This window comes from Peromyscus californicus, unplaced genomic scaffold (genome assembly GCF_007827085.1).
Source record: "Peromyscus californicus insignis strain IS unplaced genomic scaffold, ASM782708v3 Scaffold_8__1_contigs__length_139910024, whole genome shotgun sequence".
Taxonomy (NCBI): domain Eukaryota; kingdom Metazoa; phylum Chordata; class Mammalia; order Rodentia; family Cricetidae; genus Peromyscus; species Peromyscus californicus.
This window is the reverse complement of record NW_026294606.1, coordinates 4,506,240-4,532,585: the sequence shown is the minus strand read 5'-3', so window position 1 is coordinate 4,532,585 and position 26,346 is coordinate 4,506,240. Positions and strand designations below refer to the sequence as shown.

Sequence of the window (26,346 nt, the reverse complement as noted above, 5' to 3'; positions counted from 1 at the left end):
GACCCACCAAGTTTAATTAGAATTGCCTGATTGCAAGAGCATGGGTGGGAGGCTATTTACTTGAGCATGGGCAACTTCTGAGTGGCTAAATCACTGAAGAAAACTATATCCTCCTTCAGCCACCATTAACTGCAATAGTTCCTCAGGGAGAGGTAGGAACTGATGGTTGCTTCCCATCTGTGACAAAATGTTGAGAGCCCAATTCTATGCAGATCTTGAAGATAACAACAGCTGTAGTGAGTTCATGAGTACAACAGCTATGTCATGTGAAAAGGTGCATCTCCCCATCCTCTGGTGCTTACATTCTTTGGACCTCCTCTTTTATGATGTTCCTTGAGCATTGGAGGTGATACAGAGTCACATTTGGAGCTGACTATGTCACCATCCCTTACTCTCTGTGGTCTGGCTAGCTTGGGGTTTCTGCAGTAGCTGCCACTCCTGGCAGTTAAGCAAGCTCTGAAGAAGACTAAGTGTAGCACTAATCTCAAATGTGAATGCAGCTGGCAGCACTGTAACTATTCTTATTTTACTGGTTTACTGTGGTAGGAGTGCCTTACTGCTTGATGGCTGTCTTCCAAGCAAGAAGGTGGTCAGAAAGATGGTCAAAATGCAAAGACAAAAGCACCTACTGTGTGATGGCTATTTTAACCACAAATGAACTACTTAAGTTCGTGCTTTTTTTTAAACCATAATGGAACACAGCATGGTCTTCCAGGCTTTATTGATTTTAATTGCATGTAGTATACCAAGACTGAACCATCTGTGCCTTATTTCTTTAAAGAGCTACTTCAACACTAGGCATGTGTCTCAGTTGATAGAGTGCTTGCCCAAATGTGACCCTAGATTCAATATGCAGCTCCATAAAACCAGGTGTGATGGTGCACACCTGCAATCTCAGAGTGCACCTGGGAAGTGGAAGCATGAGGGTCAAAAGTTCAAGGTCACCCTTGGCCACACAGTGAGTCTAACGCTGACTTTGACTGTCTGAGGCTCTGTTTAAAAACAATAACAAATAAAAGCTATTTTGTCTATAAATGTCCATAATTAGTACCCCATCCCTCACTGTAAAATCTAGATAAATACATCCATTTTCTATTAAACATCTTCAAAGTTTTAAACAAAACAAAACTCACAGTTTTTATAAAGACTATTGCCTTAGAGCAACCACAGAAACCAGAGAAGTATAAAGAGACCATCAGGCAGCCCTCAAGGGGTGCAGGATATAAGTGATTTAAGAGAGAAATGGGAGGAAAAAGGGGAGGGCTTAAATTACAGAAGGGAAGGACGGTCAACCTAGAAAGAGAGAGGGCAGGATGAGGGGAAAATAACAATAATGATTGCTGTGGATATCTGTATACATAAAATGCTGATTGGCCAGTAGCCAGGCAGGAAGTATAGGCGGGACAAGCAGAGAAGAGAATTCTGGGAACAGGATGGTTGAGTCAGGAGACACTGCCAGTGGCTGCCATGAGTACCAACATGTAAGATACTGGTAAGCCATGAGCCATGTGGCAAGGTATAGAGTTATAGAAATGGGTTAATTTAATATGTAAGAACTAGACAGCTAGAAGCCTGAGCCATTAGGCCAAACAGTTTAAATAATATAAGAGTCTGTGTGTTTATTTTATAAGTGGGCTGAGGGACTGCCAGGGCTTGGCAAGAGCTGGAGAGAAGTTCTCCAGCTACAAATGATGTCTGAAAAAGCCATCATTGTATTATTATGTATTTATCTAAAATTACATATAAGTCTATGTTTGTACATAAACATACAGTTTAAATAAAATTTTCCCACCTGGGCTGACAATACTCCTCCCCAACATAAACTAACAAAAATCCCCATACCAGGCATGAGAAGCCCCCTTTGGGCTGTTAGTTAAGGGAGTTCAAGAGACTCCCAAAACGTAACGTGCTATTGCTGTTGCCCTGGTTGTGTCCCAGAGGTGGAAGATGAGTCCCCACTGTTGAAGACACATTGCACTTTAGAAACAGGGCCCAGAGGATCTGAGCTAGAACTGAACTGAAAGCCCCTCCCTGAGGACTAGCTCTCATGGTACCAAGAAGGTGCCACACAAGCCTCCTAGGGAGGAAATCAACCAATAGTCCTACCCAGTTATGATGCCTACAAGTCACAACAGCAACCAGCATGGCACAATAACCCTGCGTGCGCGCGCGCGCGCGTGTGTGTGTGTGTGTGTGTGTGTGTGTGTGTGTGTGTGTGTGTGTGTATGTGTGTGGTGTGGCGAATCTTGGTGGTAACTACAGTTCTCTAATTGAACTTAAGGCACTTTCAACACAAGGGAAATCATGCCTAGTATTGAAAACCCAGCCAACACTCAAGGCTAGTGAGGTCATGGATCTTGGAGGAGAACGTACTACCCTCATTTTACTAAACCAGCTTAATTTCTAACCACATTCTAAATACTCACCCTTATACCCACAGATAAGTGTCACTCTCATCCCTCATCAAAAAACTTCACTTTGTAACAGATGGAGACCATTAAAGAAAGCCACATCTGATCAAAATGCAGAGAACAGGTGGCACCCACCCCAATTGATACATCTACAACACAACTCTGGTACCCAAGACTCAGAGAACACTGTGGAATAGGAGGTGGAAAGACTCTAGCAGAACAGGAAGTGTACTGTAAGGTTGTGTCTTCTATAAATGACAGAGAAGCTACCTAATACCCATGAAGGCTCATCAACATGGCTGCCTAAAGAAGACCTGAGCAAGACAATATCAAGAGACATGCAACATGGCAGGGGAAATCTCACGGAGCTCCAACCCTAGACTAAGAACTCCAACAGACATGATAACACAGAAAGGAGAAATCTCCTGGGGCCCCGGCTGTAGACAAAGAACTATGGCAACTCAAGATGGCTGAGAGTGGGAGGGACAAACAGCCTTCCCCTGGAAGGACCCCCTCAGCTGGTTATCCGATCCCAAGCAGTCAACCCTGAAAACACACACACACACACACACACGTGTGTGTGTGTGTGTGTGTGTGTGTGTGTGTGTGTGTGTAACATTATATGGACTAAACAGGCTATATTTATATATTTAGGAATATATGTCAACAATTTAGAAAAAGAGGCTATGAATTTGAGAGAGAACATGGTGGGGTTACATGGAAGGGGTTGGAGGGATGAATGGAAAGAGGAGAAATTATGTGATTGAACTATATTTTAATTTAAAAAATAAACTATATTTTAAAATAACAGAATAAAAAGAATATTTCCTTGAAGGAAAAGTAGACTAAAAGTAAAACAATGAGGGTCTGAGAGAATGCTCAGCCATTAGAGAATACTGGCTGCCTTTCCAGAGGACCTGGGATTGATTCCGAGTCCAAAGAACAGCTCACAACTTTCTTTAACTCCAGTTCAGAAAATCCAATGCCCTCTTCTCACCTTGGAGGGCACCAGGCACTCACACAGTACAGAGACAGACACACAGACAAACACTCATACACACATAAAATAAAACTTTTTAAATAAAGATAATGAATATATATGTTAATTCTAATTGCTTTTGAAAGCCAGAGTGGCTATGTTAACATCAGAAAAATAGACTTAAGAGAAAAACTACAACCAGGAGTAAAGGACATTTTGTAATGCTCAATCCTTGATACATCTTAAAAGACATAATACTTTCAAAATTTATGAAGCAAAATTTACAGAACATATGAAAAAGCAAATTTATGGAGATCCCAATATCAACAGACAGAAGCTGGAGAGCAATGAAGTATCTGAGTACAGCACACATCAAAGTGACCGGCTGTTCACAGGGCTTCTAGCAGCAGGATATGCATTCAAGTGCAACACAGACGTTGCATGCTCCATGGGAAAGCGCAGCTAAACAATGTCAAAAGAACTCAATCAGACAGTGAATCTTCTCATCCACAAATAAACTAAACTAACATCAGTTAAAACCACTGAAAACTCCTCACATACTTAGAAATTAACACTTTTCAGCACAGATCAAAGAAAAATTTAAAACAGAATTAAAAGTAATCTTGAGGGAGCTGGAGAAATGGCTCAGCAGTTAAGAGCACTGTCTGCTCTTCCAGAGGTCCTGAGTTCAGTTACCAGCCAACATGGCAGCTCACAGTCATCTATAACTATAGTCCCATGGGATCAGATGACCTCCTCTGGTGTGCAGACTACATGCAGACAAAACATCCATGTACATAAAATGCATACATAAAAAATGAATTTTTTTAAAGTAATCTTGAACTGAATAAAAACAAAACATCAGAATTAATCAGATATGCAATGCAGTAATTAAAGAGAAAATTAATAGCAACAAATGCCCAATCAGAAAAGAAAAATATTGTTAGACAGTGGTGGCACACACCTTTAATCCCAGCACTTCGGAGGCAGAGGCAGGAGGATCTCTGTGAGTTCGGAAGCCAACCTGATCTACAGAAGGAATTCCAATACAGCCATGGCTACACAGAGAAACCCTATCTCAAAAAAACAAAACAAAACAAAAACAAAAAAATCTCAAATCAATTCGCTTTCGATGTATAGTTTTTAACTTGAGGGGGGCGGAACTACTCTGAGTAGGGCTGGAGAGATGGCTCAGTGGTTAAGAGCACTGGCTGTTCTCCCAGGGGACCCAGGTTCAATTCCAAGCACCCACATGGCAGCTCACAACTGTCTGTAACCCCAGTTCCAGCAAAGGTCAAGAAATAAAGCATAAAACAACAATAAAAAAAAAAGACAGAAATCTGCTGTGGGATGGTCTGTATGTTAAATTGCTCTGATTGATCAATAAATAAAACACTGATTGGTCAGTGGCCAGGCAGGAAGTATAGGCGGGACTAACAGAGAGGAGAAAGGAGAGAACAGGAAGACAGAGGGAGACACTGCCAGCCGCCACCATAACAAGCCGCATGTGAAGATGCCTGTAAGCCACGAGCCACATGGCAAGGTATAGATTTATAGAAATGGGTTAATTTAAGATATAAGAACAGTTAGCAAGAAGCCTGCCACGGCCATACAGTTTGTAAGCAATAAAAGTCTCTGTGTTTACTTGGTTGGGTCTGAGAGGCTTGTGGGACTGGCGGGTGACAGATTTGTCCTGACTGTGGGCCAGGCAGGAAAACTCTAGCTACAGAAATCCCCCCAAAAAAATCACTGAAACCAGAAGGTTGGCTTTTTGAAAAACTCAAAAATAAACTTCCAGCCAAACTGTTCAAGAAAAGAGAAAGACAGAGAGAGAGAAAATGCACAAATTATCAGAAAAAAAACAGGAACCCTCCCTAGCTTTTATAGGTATTAAAAGAAAATTATTTTGAACAATTTTATAGAAGAAATGAACCTGCCTCAAACAAGAGAGAAAGCACTAACACTAAAGTGTGTCCTCTAACCTGAGCACTATGGCACATGCATGCCTACACTCACCACACACAAACATGCACACATACATGCTCACATAATATGTAGATGCACAGTCCTGAGTGCTAAGTAGATTCACCTCATCATCATGAAATAAATCATAAAATAAGAAAAAAGCATCTACAAAGCCTCTGGAGATATGGAAAGCACAAAACACATTTCCTGTGAAAACTGATGTGGTTTTGATAGAATCCAAAGAAAAAATAATTTAAAACAACCCCTGAGACTATTATTTCCCCCATTCAGACCTTTGGAGGATACATTTTTTTGAGTTCTCAATCTCATTATGCTGTACAGACATTCTAAGACTTTCTAGGACCTCACAGATACCCAAATCTGTGCACTCAATTTCCTCAAGTAAACTCACATACACTCCATATCATCTCTAGATCACTTACAATACCTAATATAGTATAAATCATGTGTGGATCTTTATTGCAATCTATAGTTAGGAAACAATGACAAGAAAAATGTCTGCACATGCTCAGTGCAGACACAAACAATGTATTTTCAGGTCTTTTGAATGCACAGTTCACTGAATCCACGAGTGCAGAGGTTGGTGGCACTGAGCAGCATCTGAAGGTCCTGAGCCTTTTCCATCTCAGTCCACCTTGCTGCACTCAGCTCTCACTCCCAGAGCAGTGTGCAAGTGCCGTGAGCATGTGGCTTGGATGATGGTCTCCATTGTGGAAATGGGGGATTGGGGACAGCTAGAAGAAGTCACTGGGTAAGTTTCACAAGTGTATTGTCTAACCCCTTCACTCCTCTACTACGCGCTCCAACCACCATGATGTTCTACCCAAGTGCAAGGGGACAATGACATGAACTTGATGTTCTAAAACCATGAGCCAAAGTAAGTACTTTCTCTTTGAGTTGTCTGTCATGTGTTTTGACCATAGCGATGCAAGAACTAACACAATAAGTATTAATAGAAATTATAAATTGCTTTAAAGCAGTAAAAATGTATAGTGGCTGACTAGCCTAAAACAACAATAAATATCTAAAACAATTTATTTCAGGAAGCAAAAACAAACTGACATGAGGAGCCTAAGGTTTATAGGCTGTATGAGCAGTGTTCTAGAAATTAGACAATTAACTAATTAGTGGAAAACAGGTTAGTTATTTGACCTGTTCAGAAAAGAACAGCTTGGGGCCAGATGCCTCAGCACATAAAGGCACTTGTCACACAAGCCTAGTGACCTGAGTTCAATCTCCAGATCCCACATAAAGGAAATGACTTACTCCCAAAAGTTGTCCTCTGATCTCCACATGCACAATATGGCATACATAACCCACACACACACATATCAGGCATATGCACATGAAGGAAGGAAAGAAAGGAGGAGAGAGGAATCAGGGAAGGAGGGAGGGAGGTTCTTTTTTAATATTAAAAAAATTATCCTAACCACCTTCCTGTAGAAACTATACAGTTAGTGAAATAATACAATTTATTATGGTATAATTATGTTAAATAACTAGAAAACCTAACAATTTAATAAATATTATCTCATAAGTTGTACATTTTTCACTTCATAACATACTATCTATTAGAGTAAAACTACATACATGAAACATAAACTACGATATTGCCTGCAAAGTAGAAGCCTTGATTATCATTACTGTTAGTAAGATGTCATTTACTTTCTCAGCAAGGAATTACCTAGCCATTGACACCATAAAACACTAAGGTAATTTTATAGAGGAGAAAATGGGCACAGCAGAGTTAATCTGTTTCAAGACTGTATAGCTAATCTAGAATCAGTAAGGTTTGTCTGACTTTGAAGTGGAAGAAACAAAACCAACAAAAATGACAAAGTGCTTTCTAAAACTCAAGTTGTTGTTTTTTTGTTTTGTTTTGTTTTGTTTTGTTTTGTTTTGTTTTGAGACAAGGTTTCTCTGTGTAACATTCCTAGCTGTCCTGGAACTCACTTTGTGAACCAAGCTGGCCTTGAACTCACAGAGATCTGCCTGCCTGTGCCTCCCAAGTGCTAGGATTAAAGGTGTACACCATCACTGCCTGGCCCTAAAACTCAAGATACTTCAAGTTTCCTGTAAAGGTCCAGGAAGCATCTGTTTTAGGGTTATGGGCCATGTAGCTACCAACAATACATCAATTAACAGATAGGTCTGTGTCCCAATAAAATGTCAATGATGTGCACTGAGTCTTGAGTTTCCTATCATTTCACATGTCAAGATGTACTACACTTTAAACTATGTAAAAACCACTCTGAGTTCACTAGACATACTGGAAGTGAGCCAGGCTTAGCCACTGGGCTATATACTAGCTAAGTCTTTAACTGAAAAGTTAACTATTGTTAAATATGCACAACATGCCACTACACAACATACATATTTAATCAGTCCCAGTAAGTACACTGTATATTATTTGCACATCACACATATCAATATTCACACATATCAAGGCTGCAGTACCTTTTCTCTCCTACCACTTTTAGCTTGCTCATCTTGAGTTACTTCATTCCAGCATTGCAGATAATCTGAAAGAAAAATGTTAATACTATCAGGCGCCTAACACAATTCTGTTTTCTATGCATCAGGCGTTATAAAAGCCATGTAACTGGGAGGTTATAACACTGGAAAACAAGGAAGCAAGTCTATGTAGCCGAGTCCATCACTGCAGTTGCCATATATAACTACTAAGGTATCTAAAAGCAGCACAGAAAACGTTATCAAAACTACAAAAACTGCTACAAAAATGCAGAAACCAAACATCACATTTATATAGTAGTTTGAATCAAAGTGTACCCACAGGCTCATGCATTTGAACACTTGGTCCCCAGCTGTAGCACTGTTTCAGGAGGTTATGGACCCTTTAGGAGGTACAACCTTGATGAAGGAATTATGTGGGGAAGGGGGTGGCTATAACTCTGTCCTACTTCCTGTTCCTTGTTCCCTCTCCTCTTCCCCTCTTCTGCCAGCTTCCTGCTTCAGCCTGCATGCCCTCTAGATAGCTAACTATATGAATTCAGAGTAACTTTTTCCAATTTCCAGGATAAATAAGACAGTACACACCCAAAGGTGGCAGAAAGCCTCATATGGGCTTTCAAAATCACTGTGGCCTCATTCACAAGGGCTCTCCTTTCCAGTTTAAAGCTGGCCGCAGTGACACACCCACAATCACAGTGCTCAAGAGATGGAAGCAGGAGGAGTGGGGTTCAAGACCACTGTTATATAAAGGGGTCACAGTCAGCCTGCGCCACCAGACCTAGCCTCAAACAAACAGAAACCACCCAGGGCTGGAAGGTGTGGCTCCAGAAACTCCAGACCTAGAGTGCACAAAGCAAGCTAACCAGGTGAGCCTGCAATCCCAGCACTCAGCAGGTGGGCAGAAAACCCCGCCTCTAAAGCAATAAGCAAAGGATTCCTTACACTGTGTTAGCAGCACGTCCTATGAAAGGTTAACTGTGGTGATATTTTGTGTATGCTCTAACAATAAAGCTTGCCTGAGTATCAGAGGACAAAGCAAGTCACTAGTTAGCCATAGAGGCCAGGCAGTGGTGTCACACACCACTTTAATCCCAGGACTTGGGAGATAGAGACAGGAAGTGGTGTGGCTGGGCGGAGAAAGGAATATAAGGCAGGAGGAGACAGGAGTCAGTCCCCTTTCAGCTGAGGATTTTGAAGAGATAAGAACTAGTGGCTGGCTGTTCTGCTTCTCTGGTTTTTCAGCTTTCACCCTGATATCTGGCTCTGGGTTTTTATTAATAAGATTAAAATTCGTGCTACATCTAACCATATGTTTTTGTTTTTGTTTTTCATTTTTCCTGAGATGAAGTTCCCATTAAGCAGTCCAGGTGGCCTGGACCTCCAACCTCCTGGCTCACCCAAAGGCTGGGTAGGATTCACATGTGCATTCCACACATCACTCTTACTGTGAACCTGGACTTGGAGGTCTTCATAAAGAGGGGCACAAAGACTGAGAACTGAGGATGATATCAAGGAAACTGCTTTTATTTTCTGGACACAACAGGGCAGTTGTACATACGAACTCAAAACCATTGTGACAGTGTGCACAAGGCCTGCACAAGCTCCAGCCAAAGAAAACTGCAGCATAGACAGGGAAGTAGCCATAGAGTCCCACCACTAGCCGTGATCGGATCTCAATGGCATTTGATAGCCGCTGGGAGAGGGAGAGTCAGCTGTCTTTAATGCTGTGACCCTCACAGCTCAATCACATGCCTGGGTAACTGATCAACACAAACTGGACTCAATGGGGAAGGGAGGGGGGATTTCAAAACTGGATGGGAAGGGATGGAAGAGTAGAGAGGGTGGTTACAGGAAGGGTTGGGAGAGGGTATTAATATGTTCAAAATACATGGTATGAAATTCTCAAAGAATAAAATATTATTCAGGCCAGGCATGGTGGTGCACACCTTTAATCCCAGCACTCAGGAGGCAGAGGCAGGCAGATCTCTGAGAGTTCAAGGCCAGCCTGTTCTCAGAGTGAGATCCAGGACAGCCAGAGCTACATAGTGAGACTCTGTCTCAAAAACAAAACAAACAAAAAACAAAATTGTAAAAATATTATTCAAAAAAAGATTCAAATTGACAGTTTACAATAAAATACCTAAATTCAGGCATGTCTCTGCTCTCCTTATTAGGCTGTAAAGAAACAAAGTTATGTTGTTTCAAGACAAAAAGAAAACTAAGAGGAGAAAGAGACTGGGTAGTCTGCCCAGAAGAGGCCTGGGTAGTCTGCCCAGAAGAGGCCGGAACTGGGGACCAGTGATTCCACAATGTCAGTGATAGCTAAACTAGCCGCACAAACTGTCTGTCTCCCATACCGTCATGCCCACTATTGTGGAAAAAGCTTAATAACCAGGCATCCAACCCAGGCAAACTTCATTGAAGACACTGATACCTCAAGCAATTCTGCTTTTAGGGACTTAAAAGTCCCAGGCAAAAAGACCAGATCTCAAGACTATGCTCCCGTGTATTTCTTACACTCCACTTTTTCTTTTTTATTTTCATTTTTATTTTTCATGCCAACCACAGTTTCCCCTCCTTCCTCTCCTCCCAGTTCCTCCCCCCACCAACCTCCCCTCTGCCTCACCCCCCCATTACATTCCTCCTCCATTTCTATTCAGAAAAGGGCAGCCCTCCCATGGATAGTGACACAACATGGCATTATCAAGTTGTAGTGAAACTAGGCCCCTTACCCTGTATTGATGCTAAACCTAAGGCCACAGCATGTCAGGTCAACAAAGGGAAGCCTTACTGTAGAAGTCTGCGCTCATTACGGGTGTCTGGGAAGAGCTGCACTGACCCAAGCACAGCAGTGCCAGAGCTGTGCCAATGCAAGAGAGGACCTAACCCAGAAGGCACACTAAACGACGACGACTCTAACGGGCCAGGGGTGAAGTTACCCTATGTGTCCTTTTCTTTCCACCACCATAAAGTCATGCTAGTTCTGTCCTAGGGGAAACAACTTCCATTCTGCTATTGCTGCAATCCCACTCCTGCCCGACTCCTCTCCCCCAAAAGCCGTGTTAAGATAGTCAACAAGTCCTCCCTTCCCACTCTTCCCAACACATTCCAGCCGTGCTTCCTCTTCCACACTTGTCAGCACCTCGTTACTAAATACACCTGTTTATTACCAGTCAGCTCACAGCCTCCTCACACAGGTCAAGGCCCTCACAGAAGCACTGCCACACGCTGGCTTTCTGCCCAGCCTTTGCTGGAAGCATGGGACTTGCATGTTGCTACTTTCTTCCAACCCTAGACTTAGTCATTTCATCTAGCTTCAGAACCAAACATCTCCCTTGCATTAAGATCACAGATAACAAATGCACCAGCCTTCCTTCTCACCTGTGTCTGCTGTAAACTACTCACTCTCGTCCAGCTGCTCTGCCCTCAATTTTGGTTTCAGCCTTTTCTGGTCTCCACATCCTTTCCCCATACCCAATTCATCAGAAAGTTGAGGTAATTCTCTACAGAGGGCAGGCCAGATGTCGCAATAGACAAAGGCACCTGCCACCAAGCCTGACAACCTGAGCCCATTGACAAGGGTTCACATGGAGAAGAGATCTGACTTCAGTTGTCCTCCGACCTGTCTATTGTAGGAAATAAGTTAACAAAAATAAATAATGTTTAAAACACACACACAAATACACATACACACACATCCAATCATCCTATGCCCTACTCTCACTAGTCTTTACATTCTAACCCCTACAGCTTATTCCAAACACAACACCCTGAGTGACACTTTTAAAACTCTATAGGGAATGGGCAACCACAGGTAGAAGTCCAGCCACCACTCAACTTAAAGCCCTACAATATTTTCCATTTCAATGACACTCAAGTCCCTAAGGGAACATCCCTAGCTATTTCCTCCCTGGTTTTCCTCTCACACACCAGGGTCAGTCACCTCAATACCCTTGCTTAAACTGTTCTTCCACCACACAGCTCATGACTGTCGGCTCAAATCCATTTTTTCAGTAGAGTCCATCTCAAGCATCCTATTTAACACCCCAGCTTCCTCTAGACCCTAGCCTGTGTCTGTTTCTATAACACTTACTGCCTTCTAATGCAGCATAATTCAAAAGTAAATGAAGACTAAGTCATGTATGTTGGCTTACACTTGTAATCCCAGCACTGGGAGGCTGAAGTAGAAGGAATACTGAGTTCCTGGGCTACATTGTGAGGTCCAATCCACACACCCTACCCTCAACACACACACAGCAAACAAACCACATGCTGCTATGGCCTGAATGGTGGTGTGACCACCAAGGTGACAGCAATGGGGAAACATCCTTCTGAAACAAAATGAGGTCATGAGGGTAAGCCCCTCAAGCACGGTGGTTAGTATCCTCGTTAAAATGTGTGTGTGTGTGTGTGTGTGTTTAAAAAAATAAACTGGCTTGTTTATTCACCAGCTACAGAAACTGCCAACGCCTTGTGAACCTCCCAGCTTTCAAACTATGAGCAAAAATGTATGCTGTTAAAAGTTACCCAGTTGCCGGGCGGTGGTGGTGCACGCCTTTAATCCCAGCACTCAAGAGGCAGAGCCAGGCGGATCTCTGTGAGTTCGAGGCCAGCCTGGTCTACAGCGCGAGATCCAGGACAGGCACCAAAGCTACACAGAGAAACCCTGTCTTGAAAAAAAACAAACAAAACAAAACAAAAAAAAGCTACCCAGTTTATGGAAGTTTGTTACAGAAGCCCGAATGGAACAACAATTTGTTTTTATTTTAAAACTTTTAAATTAGCATACACGGTATTAGGTTTCATCCTGGCATTTTTAAACAAAATTTGTTTGTTTAAAAATTGTTTAAAAACTCTCCTCCCTCACCCCTTCTCCCTATGCACACCCCTGTACCCTTCCCCCCATCCACAGCTCCTTTCCTCCTTCATATGTGTCTTACTGCCTCCTTGAGACCACCCCCATTGTCATCTCCTTTCTAGTCTCCTGGCCTATGCCCACTTGGACCCCATTTACACCCACACAGACAAGAATAACACGCTAGGGTTTCCATATGAAAAAGAACGTGCGATGCATTCCAGATCCGGGACTAAAGAGATGGCTCAGGAGTTAAGAGAATTTGCTCTTGCAGAGGAACTGAATTCAGGTCTCAGCACTTACATGACGGCTTATAATTATCTGTTATAATTACAGTTACTGGGGCTCCAACACCCTTCTCTGACCTCCACAAGCACCAAGCACACACACGGTACACTTACATATATGCAAGCAAAATATTCATACACATAAATAAAAATTTTAAATGTTTAAATACTTTCTAGATCCATCCATTTTCCCTCAAATTTCACTTTCATTTTCTACTTAGTAAAATCTATTTTACATATACACATTTATTATCCATTCATCTGCTGATGGACATCTAGACTGGTTCCATTTCCCTGCTATTATAAATAATGGAACAATGAGTAGGGAAATGCAGGTGTCTCTGTGGTAAGATTCAGAGTCCTCTGTGTTCATTCCCAGGAGAAGTACATCTTGGTCATATAACAGTTCCATTTTTAATAATTTCCATAATGGGGGTGCTAGTTTACACTTGCACCAGCAGTGAATAAGAATTCCTCTTTCCACACATCCTCACCAGCATTTCTTATCTGTTTTCTTTTTTTTTTTCTTTTGATGACATTACTTTTATTTTTTTTTTATTTTTTTTTTTAATTAATTTATTTTGCAATACAATTCAGTTCTACATATCAGCCACGGATTCCCTTGTTCTCCCCCCTCCCGTCCCCCTCACCTTCCCTCCAACCCCCCCCCCATTCCCATCTCCTCCAGGGCAAAGCCTTCCCCACAGACTGAGGTCAACCTGGTAGACTCAGTCCAGGTAGGTCTAGTCCCCTCCTCCCAGGCCGAGCCAAACAATCCTGCATAGGCCCCAGGTTTCAAACAGCCAACTCATGCAATGAGCACAAGATCTGGTCCCACTGCCTGGATGCCTCCCAAACAGATCAAGCCAATCAACTGTCTCATCCATTCAGAGGGCCTGATCCAGTGGGGACCCCTCAGCCATTGGTTCATAGTTCATGTGTTTCCATTCATTTGGCTATTTGTCCCTGTGCTTTATCCAACCTTGGTCTCAACAATTCTCGCTCATATAAACCCTCCTCATTCTCGCTAATTGGACTCCCAGAGATCCACCCAGGGCCTAGTCATGGATCTCTGCATCCAGATCCCTCAGTAGTTGGATGAGGTTTCTAGCACAACAATTAGGGTGTTTGGCCATCCCATCACCAGAGTAGGTCAGTTCGGGCTGTCTCTCGACCACTGCCAGCAGTCTGTTGTGTGGGTATCTTTGTGGATTTCTGTGGGCCTCTCTAGCACTTTGCTTCTTCCTATTCTCATGTGGTCTTCATTTATCATGGTCTCCTATTCCTTGTTCTCCCTCTCTGTTGTTGATCCAGCTGGGATCTCCCGCTCCCCCAAGCTCTCTTTCCCTCGACCCTCGCCCTTCACTAACCCCACTCATGTCCAGGCTGTTCATGTAGATCTCATTCCATTTCTCTGTCATTGGGTGATCCCTGTGTCTTTCTTGGGGTCCTGTTTTCCAGGTAGCCTCCCTGGTGATGTGAGTAGCAGACAAGTCATCCTTGTTTCATGTCTAGTATCCTGCTATGAGTGAGTACATACCATGTTTGTCTTTCTGAGTCTGGGTTACCTCACTCAGGATGATTTTTTCTAGATCCATCCATTTGTCTGCAAACCTCATGATGCCATTGTTTTTCTCTGCTGAGTAGTATTCCATTGTGTATATGTACCACATTTTGTTTATCCATTCTTCAGTTGAAGGGCATCTGGGTTGTTTCCATGTTCTGGCTATTACAAACAATGCTGATATGAACATAGCTGAACTTGGAAAGATCTCCCATGCTCATGGATAGGCAGGACTAACATAGTAAAAATGGCAATCTTACCAAAAGCAATCTACAGATTCAATGCAATCCCCATCAAAATACCAACACAATTCTTCACAGACCTGGAAAAAATAATACTCAACTTCATATGGAAAAACAAAAAACCCAGGATAGCCAAAGGAATCCTGTACAATAACACAACTTCTGGAGGCATCACGATCCCTGACTTCAAGCTCTACTATAGAGCTACAGTAATAAAAACAGCTTGGTACTGGCATAAAAACCGACATGTGGACCAATGGAATCAAATTGAAGACCCTGACATTAATCCGCACACCTATGAACATATAATTTTTGACAAAGAAGCCAAAAGTGCACAATGGAAAAAAGAAAGCATCTTCAACAAATGGTGCTGGCAAAACTGGATATCAACATGTAGAAGGCTGCAAATAGATCCATATCTATCACCGTGCACAAAACTTAAGTCCAAGTGGATCAGGGACCTCAACATAAATCCAGCTACTCTGAACCTGCTAGAAGAGAAAGTAGGAAGTAGTCTTGAACGCATTGGCATAGGAGACTACTTCCTAAATAGAACACCAGTAGCACAGACTCTGAGACAAACAATCAATCAATGGGACCTCTTGAAACTGAGAAGCTTTTGTAGAGCAAAGGATACGGTCAACAAGGCAAAGCGACAGCCTACAGAATGGGAAAAGATCTTCACCAACCCCACATCTGACAGAGGACTGATATCCAGAATATATAAGGAATTCAAGAAATTAGACATCAAAATGCCCAACAGTCCAATTAAGAAATGGGCTATAGAACTAAACAGAGAATTCTCAACAGAGGAAACTCAAATGGCCGAAAGACATTTAAGGAACTGCTCAACATCCCTAATCATCAGGGAAATGCAAATCAAAACAACTCTGAGATACCACCTTACGCCTGTCAGAATGGCTAAGATCAAAAACACTGAAGACACCTTATGCTGGAGAGGATGTGGAGCTAGGGGAACTCTCCTCCACTGCTGGTGGGAATGCAAGCTTGTACAACCACTTTGGAAATCAATATGGCGCTTTCTTAGAAAATTGGGAATCAATCTCCCCCAAGATCCAGCTATACCACTCTTGGGCATATACCCAAGAAATGCTCAACCACACCATAAGAGCACTTGTTCAGCTATGTTCATATCAGCATTGTCTGTTTTCTTTTTTAAAAAATTATTCACCTGGAGCTGGAGAGTTGGCTCAGCAGTTAAGAGGACCAGGATGGACCCTAACAGCTATCTATAGCTTCAGTCCTAGGGTCTGATGCCCTCTCTGGCTTCCAGAGGCTCCTGAATGCTCCTGCACATACATAATACACAGATGTGCATACAGGCAGAACACTCATACTCATAAAAATAAAAATATTATTTAAAAAAAAAATAAAAACTTGCCAGGTGGTGGTGCACAATTTTAATCCCAACACCCAGAGGGCAGCAGCAGGTGGATTTCTGAGTTCGAGGTCAGCCTGGTCTACAGAGTAAGGTCCAGGACAGCCAGGACCACACAGAGAAACCCTGTCTTTAAAAACTGAAAACAAAAAACAAACAAACAAACAAAAACCCTTATTTACTTATTGGGGTGGGGTGTGCATGCCACAGCACACATGTGGATGGCAGAAGATGACCTTCAGACGTCAGGGTTCTCCTTCCACTCGGGTTCTAAGGCAGAGAGAGTCTCTTATGTCTCTTTTCTTGATAACAGCCATTCTACTTGGAATGAGATGAAATAGCAAAGGAATCTTTGGGTTATTTTTTACTTATGTGTGTGTGGTAGCACACATGTATATACGCATGTTCTCATGTACAGGCATACCGTGTGTACATGTGTAACTTGAGAAAGACTTAGGTGGAAAGTCAGGCAAACACTGACTCCACAGACAAACCGTGGTTTGTCTCAACAGAATAGTCAGAGGTCTGAGGGCTTTGTCCAGACAAACCATGGTTTGTCTCAACAGAATAGTCAGAGGTCTGAGGGTTTTGTCCAAAGGTTTTTTCAATCTGGGACCTAAAGAGGTTACTTTGAAAGATCAGAAAATTTTTTAATTTAAAAGCTTTTAAGGTCCAGATGGTGGCGGTGGCAGCGGCGGCAGCAGGCGGCAGCACACGCCTTTAATCCCAGCACTGGGGAGGCAGAGGCAGGTGGATCTTTGTGAGTTCGAGGCCAGACTCGTCTACAGATCGAGATCCAGGAAAGGCACAAAGCTACACAGAGAAACCCTGTCTCAAAGAAGTGGGGGAAGGCTTTTAAAAATGTTTCATGCACCAGGCAATGGTGGTCCTCACAGTAAATACAAACAGCAACATTTGACTAGAACTTGGTTGTGAGGGTAGTCCACAGCAGAACAGCACTCATTTGGTTAGAGGCTGTGTTACACAGGAGGAAGGCTTCACTACCCTAGTTACCATCCCGACTCCCCTAACACAATACAACTGCTTTTAGGGACAAATAAACTACAAGTGTAACAAGAACTGGGGGGATTCTAATTCTAATAAAAAAAACTGTTTATATTTTACAACCCACTGCACCGACTCCCATGCTCTGCTACAAGGTGAACATCTATAACCTACAAACTGAACACCTTTCAGGCATCAGAATTTCGGATTTGAGAACACTCGCAGTTTTGGTTTGTGAAGTCCATGCAAATATTCCCTTCCAAAAAAATAAAACAAAACCTCCAAAATCTGAAATTGTGCTGGTCCAGAGCATTTCAAATAAGGGTGAGTTCCGCAGAACTCTACTAACTACAAGGAAACTAGAGTGTTCTGTGTCCCTGGTTTAGTTGTTTGTTATAGCCTTAACTATTAGATACTAACATCTGTAGTTTATAAATATGCTTAATAATGTGCAGTTCTGAGGATGAAGTATGAGGAGAACCAGCAAGCCAGTCTGGGACACGAACAATGAAAACCTTGGACATCACTGCACTAGAGTAACAAAAACCACACCACACAAGTCCACCTTTACAATCAAACCAGTCCCCATCCAGTTACACCCACAGTGTCAGCCCCATTTTACACCTGTAATGTAGAAAACTTCCAATTTCTACACAGCCTCACCACACCTGCTATTCTCCAGCTTCATGATGAAAGCCATCCTAGGTGAGGAATAGTCTGTAATACTGATTCCATTTCCCTAGTGATTAACTCTACTGAGAATCTTCTCATGTGCTTACTGACCACTTAAGAATCTTTGGAGAAATGTCCATTCAGGTCTTTTTCCTATTTTTAGATTGAGTTATATATATATTATATTGAGTTATTTTCCACTTCTTGACTTATATCTGAAATGATTCAACAGATACTTTATGCCAATGTTCATACCAGAATTATTCACTATAACCAAAGGTAGAAACAACCCAAGTGTTCACTAACAGATGAATGTAGGAGTAAACTATGGTGTATTTAAAACAGAGTATTACTCAGTCATAAAAATAAGCTTTTGCTATAGCTACAACATGAATGAACCTTTAAACATTACGTCAATTAATTAAAGACCCAGGAATAAGACATAAAACCACAGAATTTTATTCACTATCTAATCATTACCACAGTGAGACCACAGGCAACAAAACAAACAAGTTGACTACATAAATTTTAAGAAAAATTGGACTGGAGAGATGGCTCAGTGGTTTAGAACACTGGCTGCTCTTGCAGAAGACCAGGGTTCAGTTTCCAGAACCTACATAATGGCTCACAACCATCCATAACTCCAGTTCCAGGGGGTCTGATGCCCTCTTCTGGCCTCTGTAAGCACAGCACGCACACAGTGCACTGACATACATGTAGGCAAAACACCTGTACACATAAAATGAAAATAAATCTTTTTTTTAACTTTTAAGAAATTGCATGCATAGCAAAGTTAACAATCAACAAAATAAAGTCAGCTTATGGACTGGGAGAAAATATCTGACAGATATACATCTGATAAGGGATATAAATAAATAAATAAATAAATAACCTAATTTTAAAATTAATCAATAACCTAAATTAAAATTTCTACAAAGACATAAAATTTGATTTATTTATTGGTTGACCAAAAGGCTGATTTGTTAAAAGGTATTCACATCACTCATTCTGATACTACAAACCACATTATCATATCTTTATTAGAAGCTATCACTAAAAAGACAGCACAGTAAGGGTCACAAAAGTATAATGGGACCATAAGAAGGAAGAACTTTTAACAGGCCTTGGGGTAATGAACCACATGTGGCATGAAAGCAGAAGGAAGACTGGGGAAGAGAGGGGACCAACAAGAGGGAACCAGGCCTAGGGAAGGGCATGGAAGGGGAGAGTAGGAACAAAGAATGATGATGTGCGTTTGAGAATGCCATAATGAAACCAACAACTCACCTGCTAGTTTATATAGTTTATATATACATGCATATGTGGAGACAAGACAAACAGCCTTGCACATCATTTCATGTTCACATCAGTTCCAAAGTCTGAGAAGGGCTGGTGTCATCACTGTTAATAGGCAGAACTGACACACACCACAACAGGCCTAATATTGAGTCCACAATTAAGTGCACACAGACCCAACAGCCTCCTCAGCCAATGGTTTCCTGATTTTGAAACAGTAATGTGGCTCCAGAAAGGAGGCTGTAGATGTAATCTCATAATCAGGCTTCTTAATCACAAGACAACACCTCCCTTCCTTTCTTCACTCTGATTCCGGGCTAATGTTTTGGGAGTTGCTCCCTAAAATAAAGCTCAACGGGGCCAGCAAGATGGCTCAGTGCATAAAGTTACTTGTGGTCAAGCCTGACAACCTGAGTTCAATACCCAGGTCCTACGAGGTAGAAGTAGAGAACCAACTTCGGAAAGTTTGTCCTCTGACCTCCCTGCATGCACTATGGCATGCACACGCATGCTCATGTACACAGGTATACACACACACACACACACACACACACACACACACACGTATGTACGCACGCGCTCGCACACACGTGCAAATGTACATTTTAAAGGATAAACTTCAATCTAGAATCTCTTCAGATGTCCAACCATACTGCAAAGCTCTTAATACCTGTGCCAGATATATGATTCACTGCCCTTGATTTCCAAGTTCATCCTTTTTGTCAATTTTGTGGTAATGTGCCCTGTACATATATACTTCCTTAACCAGCTGGCATGATGCTAAGCTTTGCCAGGAAAGAAACTGCAGGAGAGGGGAATGAACTTGCTAGCTCCAGGATGCTCACTTGGTCTCAACAGGCAAGGCAACTGAGGGTCCACTGCTGCAGCGAGGCTGGTGCTGTGGGATGGTCTGTGAATATGTGTTGCTACTATTAGTTAATAAAGAAGCTGTTTTGGCCTATGGTAAGGCAGGATAAGAGCCAGGCGGGAAATCCAAGAGAGAGAGATACAGGGAGGAAGAGCAGAGTCGGAGCAGATGCCAGTCCACCGCCCAAGGAGCAACATATCAACAGACCAGAAACACCACGGCCACGTGGCAAAAGACAGATTAAGAGAAATGGGTTGAATTAGCTTGTAAGAGTTAATTAAAGATAAACCTGAGCCATAGACCAAACAGTTTGTAATTAATATAAGCCTCTGTGTGTTTACTTGGGGGACTGGGTGGGACAGGAATATTTCCGGCTACAAGGCTGGTCTCTCCAACAAAGGCCCCTGTGACATACACAGCTTCTACAAGAACTCAAGCAGAGTGCCTCTACTGAGTCACCTCCCATCAGCAGCATTCTCCAAAACTCTGAAGTGTCGACCCCAGCAAGCCACACACTAAGCATACCCTAGAACTGTCCTTTTCAGCACATACTGCTCTCACCTGGGGATAGAAAAGCATGCTGCAGCAGGAACACAAGAAAATGCTGTGGTCTAATGTCCCTATATTCTTCAGAATTAATCTCTACTTCTCTTTTTTTTAACCCATATCTGTACATCCCCAAACAAGTCCTTCAACTATTTAACAGCCAATAGTAAACCCTCTCTACTGAGGATAGAGTGGACCCTTGATCTACAAATGACCCTTCCCATTTTCTTTTTATAACTATTTTTGGAGGGAGGAGTGGGTGACAGAATGCCATCAGAGTCAAGATAAACCTACAAGGAAGATCTTAGGCAACACTAACCATGTATAGCCAAGGTTAAGATCTGCTACTGTTGGCTGTAATCTTGGGTCAGCCTAATAAATATTCTAAATATAAAACTAATCTATTTAAAGTACTGTCATTTCTGCTATACCAAGTCTCTATTTTGAAATTTAGTCTACACTTTACAAGCATTCAAATGGTTGTAATAAAGGGTGGGGGAGGTGGTAACAATGACTGTTGAGAATGTGGAGAAACTGGACCCTTCCACTCTGCTGGTGGGAATCTGAGAATGTGGCTGCTTTGTAAGCAGTCTAACAACCCCTCAAAATTGAAGACAATGAGCATGTGGCTCAATTAGTCCACTCTTTCTTTAATCTTATTTTACTTATTAATGTGTGTCTGTGACATGGGTGGGTGTGCGCATGGGTACCACACTGTGAAGGTCAGAGCAGTTGTTCCTTTCCTTCTACTTTTACATGGTTCTGGAAGCTGATTTTAGGTTCCCAGGTTTGTGCAGCAAACACCTTTTACCTGTTGAGCCATCTTTCCACGGTTCTGATTTTTGCATGAAAACTCAGGTGTTATCCTTGTCACAAATATAACTACCGTTCGTTTACTTGAAGAGAAAGTAGACTTACTCTGTTCATTTCTGTGAAAACCTCTACCAAGACACCCAAGTCTGAACATGCATAGTTCCATTCAAATGGTGTTTCATGAAAAAAAAAGAGGTTAATTCAAGCTCTCAATTCCATTATGGAACTCCTTTGCCTTGAGACAGTCATCAGCTATTCAGTACCTGGTGGCAACGTTTCATGGATACTATTCATGTGTCACACAGAATGAGGTCTCAAACTGGCCAGTAGCTCAGCAGGTAAAGGCACCTGCCACCAAGTCTGACGACCTGAGTTCAGTTGCCAGGAACCACATGGTGGAAGGAGAGAACTGACATCGCTGTCCTCTGTCTCCACATGAATACCACAGCACAGATACACAATAATATTTCTTTAAATCAGAACTTTGTAAAACTCATATCCACCATCATATTTCAACCCAAACCACTACTACTCATTTCTCATGGAACAAGCATATTAACAATATGACTTCTATTTGGCCTGAGAGAAGAGGTCCGAAATCCCAGCAAACAAGCTAATGAAAGTGTGCCAAAATAAAAGTACAAAAGCGATCTGGCTGGCCCTGGGTTCAATCTCCAGTACTAGGACCCAAAAACGTGACTTTCTTTGGTACTGTACAATAAAATGCGCCACCAATTGGAAGATGTGCCCAACTCAGTGAATCAATACTTAATACTTGACGAACAAATTGTAACAAATTCAAATGTGCATAAGATCCATTTAGAGCTCACAGCAATGCATTTAAGTACAAATGAGCATGGAAAAAATCAGATAGGATTTCAGATTCCATGTTGCAACTAACCTTTAAGAAAGTACCACGTGCTGAGAATTGATGATATAGCAAACAAAAATATCCACAATTATCCCCTCCCCTTTATAACCAGTAACTATATCTGGCTGGATTTTCTCCATATATATACTTCAACCTAAACATATTGCAATAGATTGAATGCTGAAGCAGAAATAACCTGTTTGTATTATTTGATATTAAAGATTTATACAAATTAGCCGGGCGGTGGTGGCGCACGCCTTTAATCCCAGCACTCAGGAGGCAGAGCCAGGCGGATCTCTGTGAGTTCGAGGCCAGCCTGGGCTACCAAGTGAGTTCCAGGAGAGGCGCAAAGCTACACGGAGAAACCCTGTCTTGAAAAACCAAAAAAAAAAAAAAAAAAAGATTTATACAAATTAAGTCTGGGGTATAAGTCTGTGGTAGAGGCCTTCCTTGCCCAGTACACTCCAAAAACAAAGGGGTGGGAGTGGGGTGAGAGAGGAGGGAAAGGAGAGAAGAGATGGAGAAAAGGCATGGAAATTTACAAACACGTAAAACGCTACCACTCTTCTCACCAGGTCTGTTGTCGTGTGTGGGTTTTTTTTTTTTTTCATTTTAAAACATGTTGTTTATATTAACATGTAATGTGTTTAAGGCTACCATTATAAGTGAATTAACAAAAAATTTAAATTTAAAAAATATTTAACTGTAACAAAGTAAATAAGGCTATAACCTACAAAAAAGTACTACAATGATTTCTAAGAATGTAAAAGGAATCTTGAGATCAAGTTTGAAAATATCTGATTTAAGAACAGACTTTAAATATAAGCTGCACAACTCTAATCTAAAATTCCAAAATCCCAAACCTTCTGAATACCAACATGACACCACAAATGGAAAATTCACAGCTGACCTCATTTTGCCATATTACACACAAAATGTAGGCACACTAAAAACACATAAAATCACATTCTACACACACACACACACACACACACACACACACACACACACACGTCATGTTCAGATTTGGGTACTATCTTCGAAAAATCTCATTAGATGTATAAAAGTATTCCAAAACCTAAAACACCTGTGGGCCTCAAGAATATCAGACAAGAGATGCTCAAACTGCCTCAAATCCTTGTAAACCAAGAACAAGAATATGAAATTATTAATGAGGGAGACCCATTTTCCTAGGAAAATTACACGAAAGCTGAAAATGAACACAATGTCAAATCAAAGCATTATTTTATGTAACATCGATAAAGACAAAACAGAATGTGCAGACAAAAATTACTTTGTATATCCTAGAAACATCTATGTGGCCACTAGCATTTTGATAATGCATCCAATAGCAACATATGACCGTCAGAGAAACAGTCAATAACTGGAAAACAGGTGATTAAAATAGCAGCCACCACTAACATGAGGGAGACACTCCAAAGTTCTGTCAAAGGAGACAGGCAAGGATACTCAGTTCTCCAGCAACATCCCAGGGCAGCCTGCTCAGGGTATACCTATTCTATTTAAAACTTACATGTTTCCAAGAAACGACAGTGAGACTACACACCCGCAGCCTCAAAGAAGAAAATACATCATGGGAATTAGTCTGTGCTAATGCTGCCCAACCAGCCTGAAGTCTTTCTTTGCTGATTAACTGAGGGAAAGTAGTAGCAACAACAGTCATGCCTAGTGAGCACTTCCTATGAACTACACACTGTGGAAAAGCACTACGCTTATATTAACTTATTTCACGTTTGAGATCATCCAAAGGGTATAAACACCATCATCTCCATTTTTGGCATGGAGAGAGTTGAATCCAGAGGATAAACAACTTGCCTACAGCAAGCCAGGACACAAATTCAGCCTCTCTGGCTGAGCCCCAACTCCTTAGCCACTGCACTGTAGTACACAAGCACCGTAACCTACAAAAACATGAAGTTTAAAACTCAGCTCCCACCCTCAACCATTTCTGGCATTTACCTTGATACCCACTGCTTAATGAAAGATCCTAAACAATGTGCAAGAGGCTCACAATTACCATTCACTACTGATTTAACTTTTAGGTGCTAAAGGATTCACACTGTTAAGAGTAGACTTTGAAGATGACTAATGTGAAAGAAGCTTAAAGACAAAATCCAAATGTAAGGTTACACTAATACAAATGTAATACAATTTGTATTTGTAATACAAATTTAATACAAATTAAAATATTTCACACATCATGGACTGCCTTATACCTCCACTAATGTAGATCAATCACTACACAGCAATGTAGCCAGACTTCTCTAAAGAGAATGCTTCAGTTCAAGGGGAATAGCAACATGGTTCTGCAAGCAGGGGCACCTGCCCATGACCATCCCCTGCACCCACAAGGTCAAAGGGAGAACCAAAATTCTCAAGTCCTCTGACCTACACCTAAACAAACACACACACACACACACACACACACACGAAAAAAGGGGTACCTCAATACAAATAATTGGAAAAGCATTATAAAAATTGCTAACCCAAGGCTGAAGAGGTGGCTCAGTGGTGACAGGCACTTGCTACTGTTCTTCCAGAGGACCTGGGTGGGTCCGATTCCCAACACCCACATGGCGGCTCACGACAAAAGTAACTCCAATTCCAGGGAATCTGATGCCCTCTTTTGACCTCCTCCAGCATCAAGTACACACGTGGTGAACATATATACATTCAGGCAAACACTCATACACATATACATAATAAATCCTAAAAAAAATTTAATTGCTACCACAAAAGCTTAAGTTACATTAATATATTTCACATTTTGGTCAAACACAAAAAGCGTCTGTTCCAAAATTCAACGAAGATTACAATTTTAAACACTGATCCATCAATTCAAGGCAAAACTCCATGGCCACTGTAGAATATGACTCAGGAGAAGTGGAACAGGAAACCAAGCAAATCGGGAGAAATCCGGGTAGACTAAGGCACCGCCAAGTGTCTCTGTTAGGGAGATCGGCTTACAGACCTCCAGGACTTTGGTTTTGACATTTGGCCTATGTTTTAAAATCTGTGCCGTTCAAGGTGCCTTAAATAAACCATTTCTTTTTTGGTCAACTAGACCGAAAACATTCCAAAACACAATTACAAAAATAACTTCCTATCTCAGGAAAGCGAGGGAGAACTGTGAGAGCAACTCAGAGGCTGGCCACTCTCCCCTGCGGACTACAAACTGCCGTGCACCGGATGAGCACCGTTACTATTCCGAACACCTGGAGAGAGGGCTCGCCACAGAGAACCCGCAATGCCAGCGGGATCGCCGCCGTTACCTCACACACCGAACGAGCCCAGCGAGGTACCGCAGACGAGCTTTAGACTGTCAACGTCCACCCCGACTACCCGTGGAGGTGTTGGAACTGCCTTCCACAGTGCTAAACTGTCAACGAGGAGCCAATCAAAGCGTCCCGGGGCGCGGCAGGGCGGAGGCCGGGGAGTGGCTGGCAGCGGAGCGCGGCGGGGAGCGCACGGGGCGTCGACGGCCGGGGCTCGCTCGACAGTCAGCCTCCCCGCCTCGGAGCGCGCCTCGCCCCCGCCAGGTGAGCTGAGGCGCCGCCGGGAGCCGGCCGGCGGGACGCGCGGACGCGGAGACGCTCACCGGCTCGGCGTGGGCGCTGGCGGGGGCTGCGCTCGGCCTCCGCGCCCGCGGCTCCCGGGACGCACGGCGGGTCCCTCGCCGCCCGCGGCCCGGTGTTCTCATACAAACCCCAGTGGCAGGAGAGACGGAGGTGGCGAAGACGGCTGCGGAACCTGCCCGCATCCCGGGCAACGTCAGCGCGGCGCCCCGCCCAACTCACGCCTCGGACAGCCGGCTCGCGTGCGCCCGCAAGGCGCGTGCGCGTGAGGGCGGGGCGCTCCCAGGGAGGGGCGGGACGAGTAAGGAGGACGGGTACGGGGCGCGTGCCCGCGGGTGGGGGCGGGGCGCATGACAAGAGAGCGCTCCGGGCGCATGCCCGAGGGTGCGGGCGGGGCGAGTGGGAGGGAGGGCACAGGGCGCGTGCGCGCGGGAGGGGGCGGGGCACTCGCAGAGGCCGGGCCTGTAGAGGGGGAGGGGTGGGT

The 26,346-nt window shown here is 42.8% G+C and overlaps 1 protein-coding gene across 20 annotated transcripts in view; it reads right to left on the bottom strand.

Annotated features, from left to right (window-relative positions):
* Nucleotides 1–26,125, bottom strand: part of Agtpbp1 (ATP/GTP binding carboxypeptidase 1) — a 268,316-nt gene extending 242,191 nt beyond the window's left edge. For 9 of the 20 annotated variants that reach the window (XR_008215687.1, XR_008215685.1, XR_008215686.1 and 6 more), the window contains exons 1-2: nucleotides 25,994–26,125; nucleotides 7,834–7,898 (exon numbers count right to left, since the gene is read on the bottom strand). Coding sequence is in view for 14 of the 20 variants with exons in the window: in XM_052727755.1 (XP_052583715.1) it covers nucleotides 7,834–7,865 (32 nt within the window). In the remaining 6 variants the exon portion in view is untranslated. Of the gene's footprint in view, nucleotides 1–7,833; nucleotides 7,899–25,559; nucleotides 25,795–25,885 lie in introns of those variants that run through there. The other 11 variants (XM_052727750.1, XM_052727757.1, XM_052727754.1 and 8 more) reach the window with 7 other exon arrangements.
* Between the last annotated feature and the right edge of the window lie 221 nt (nucleotides 26,126–26,346).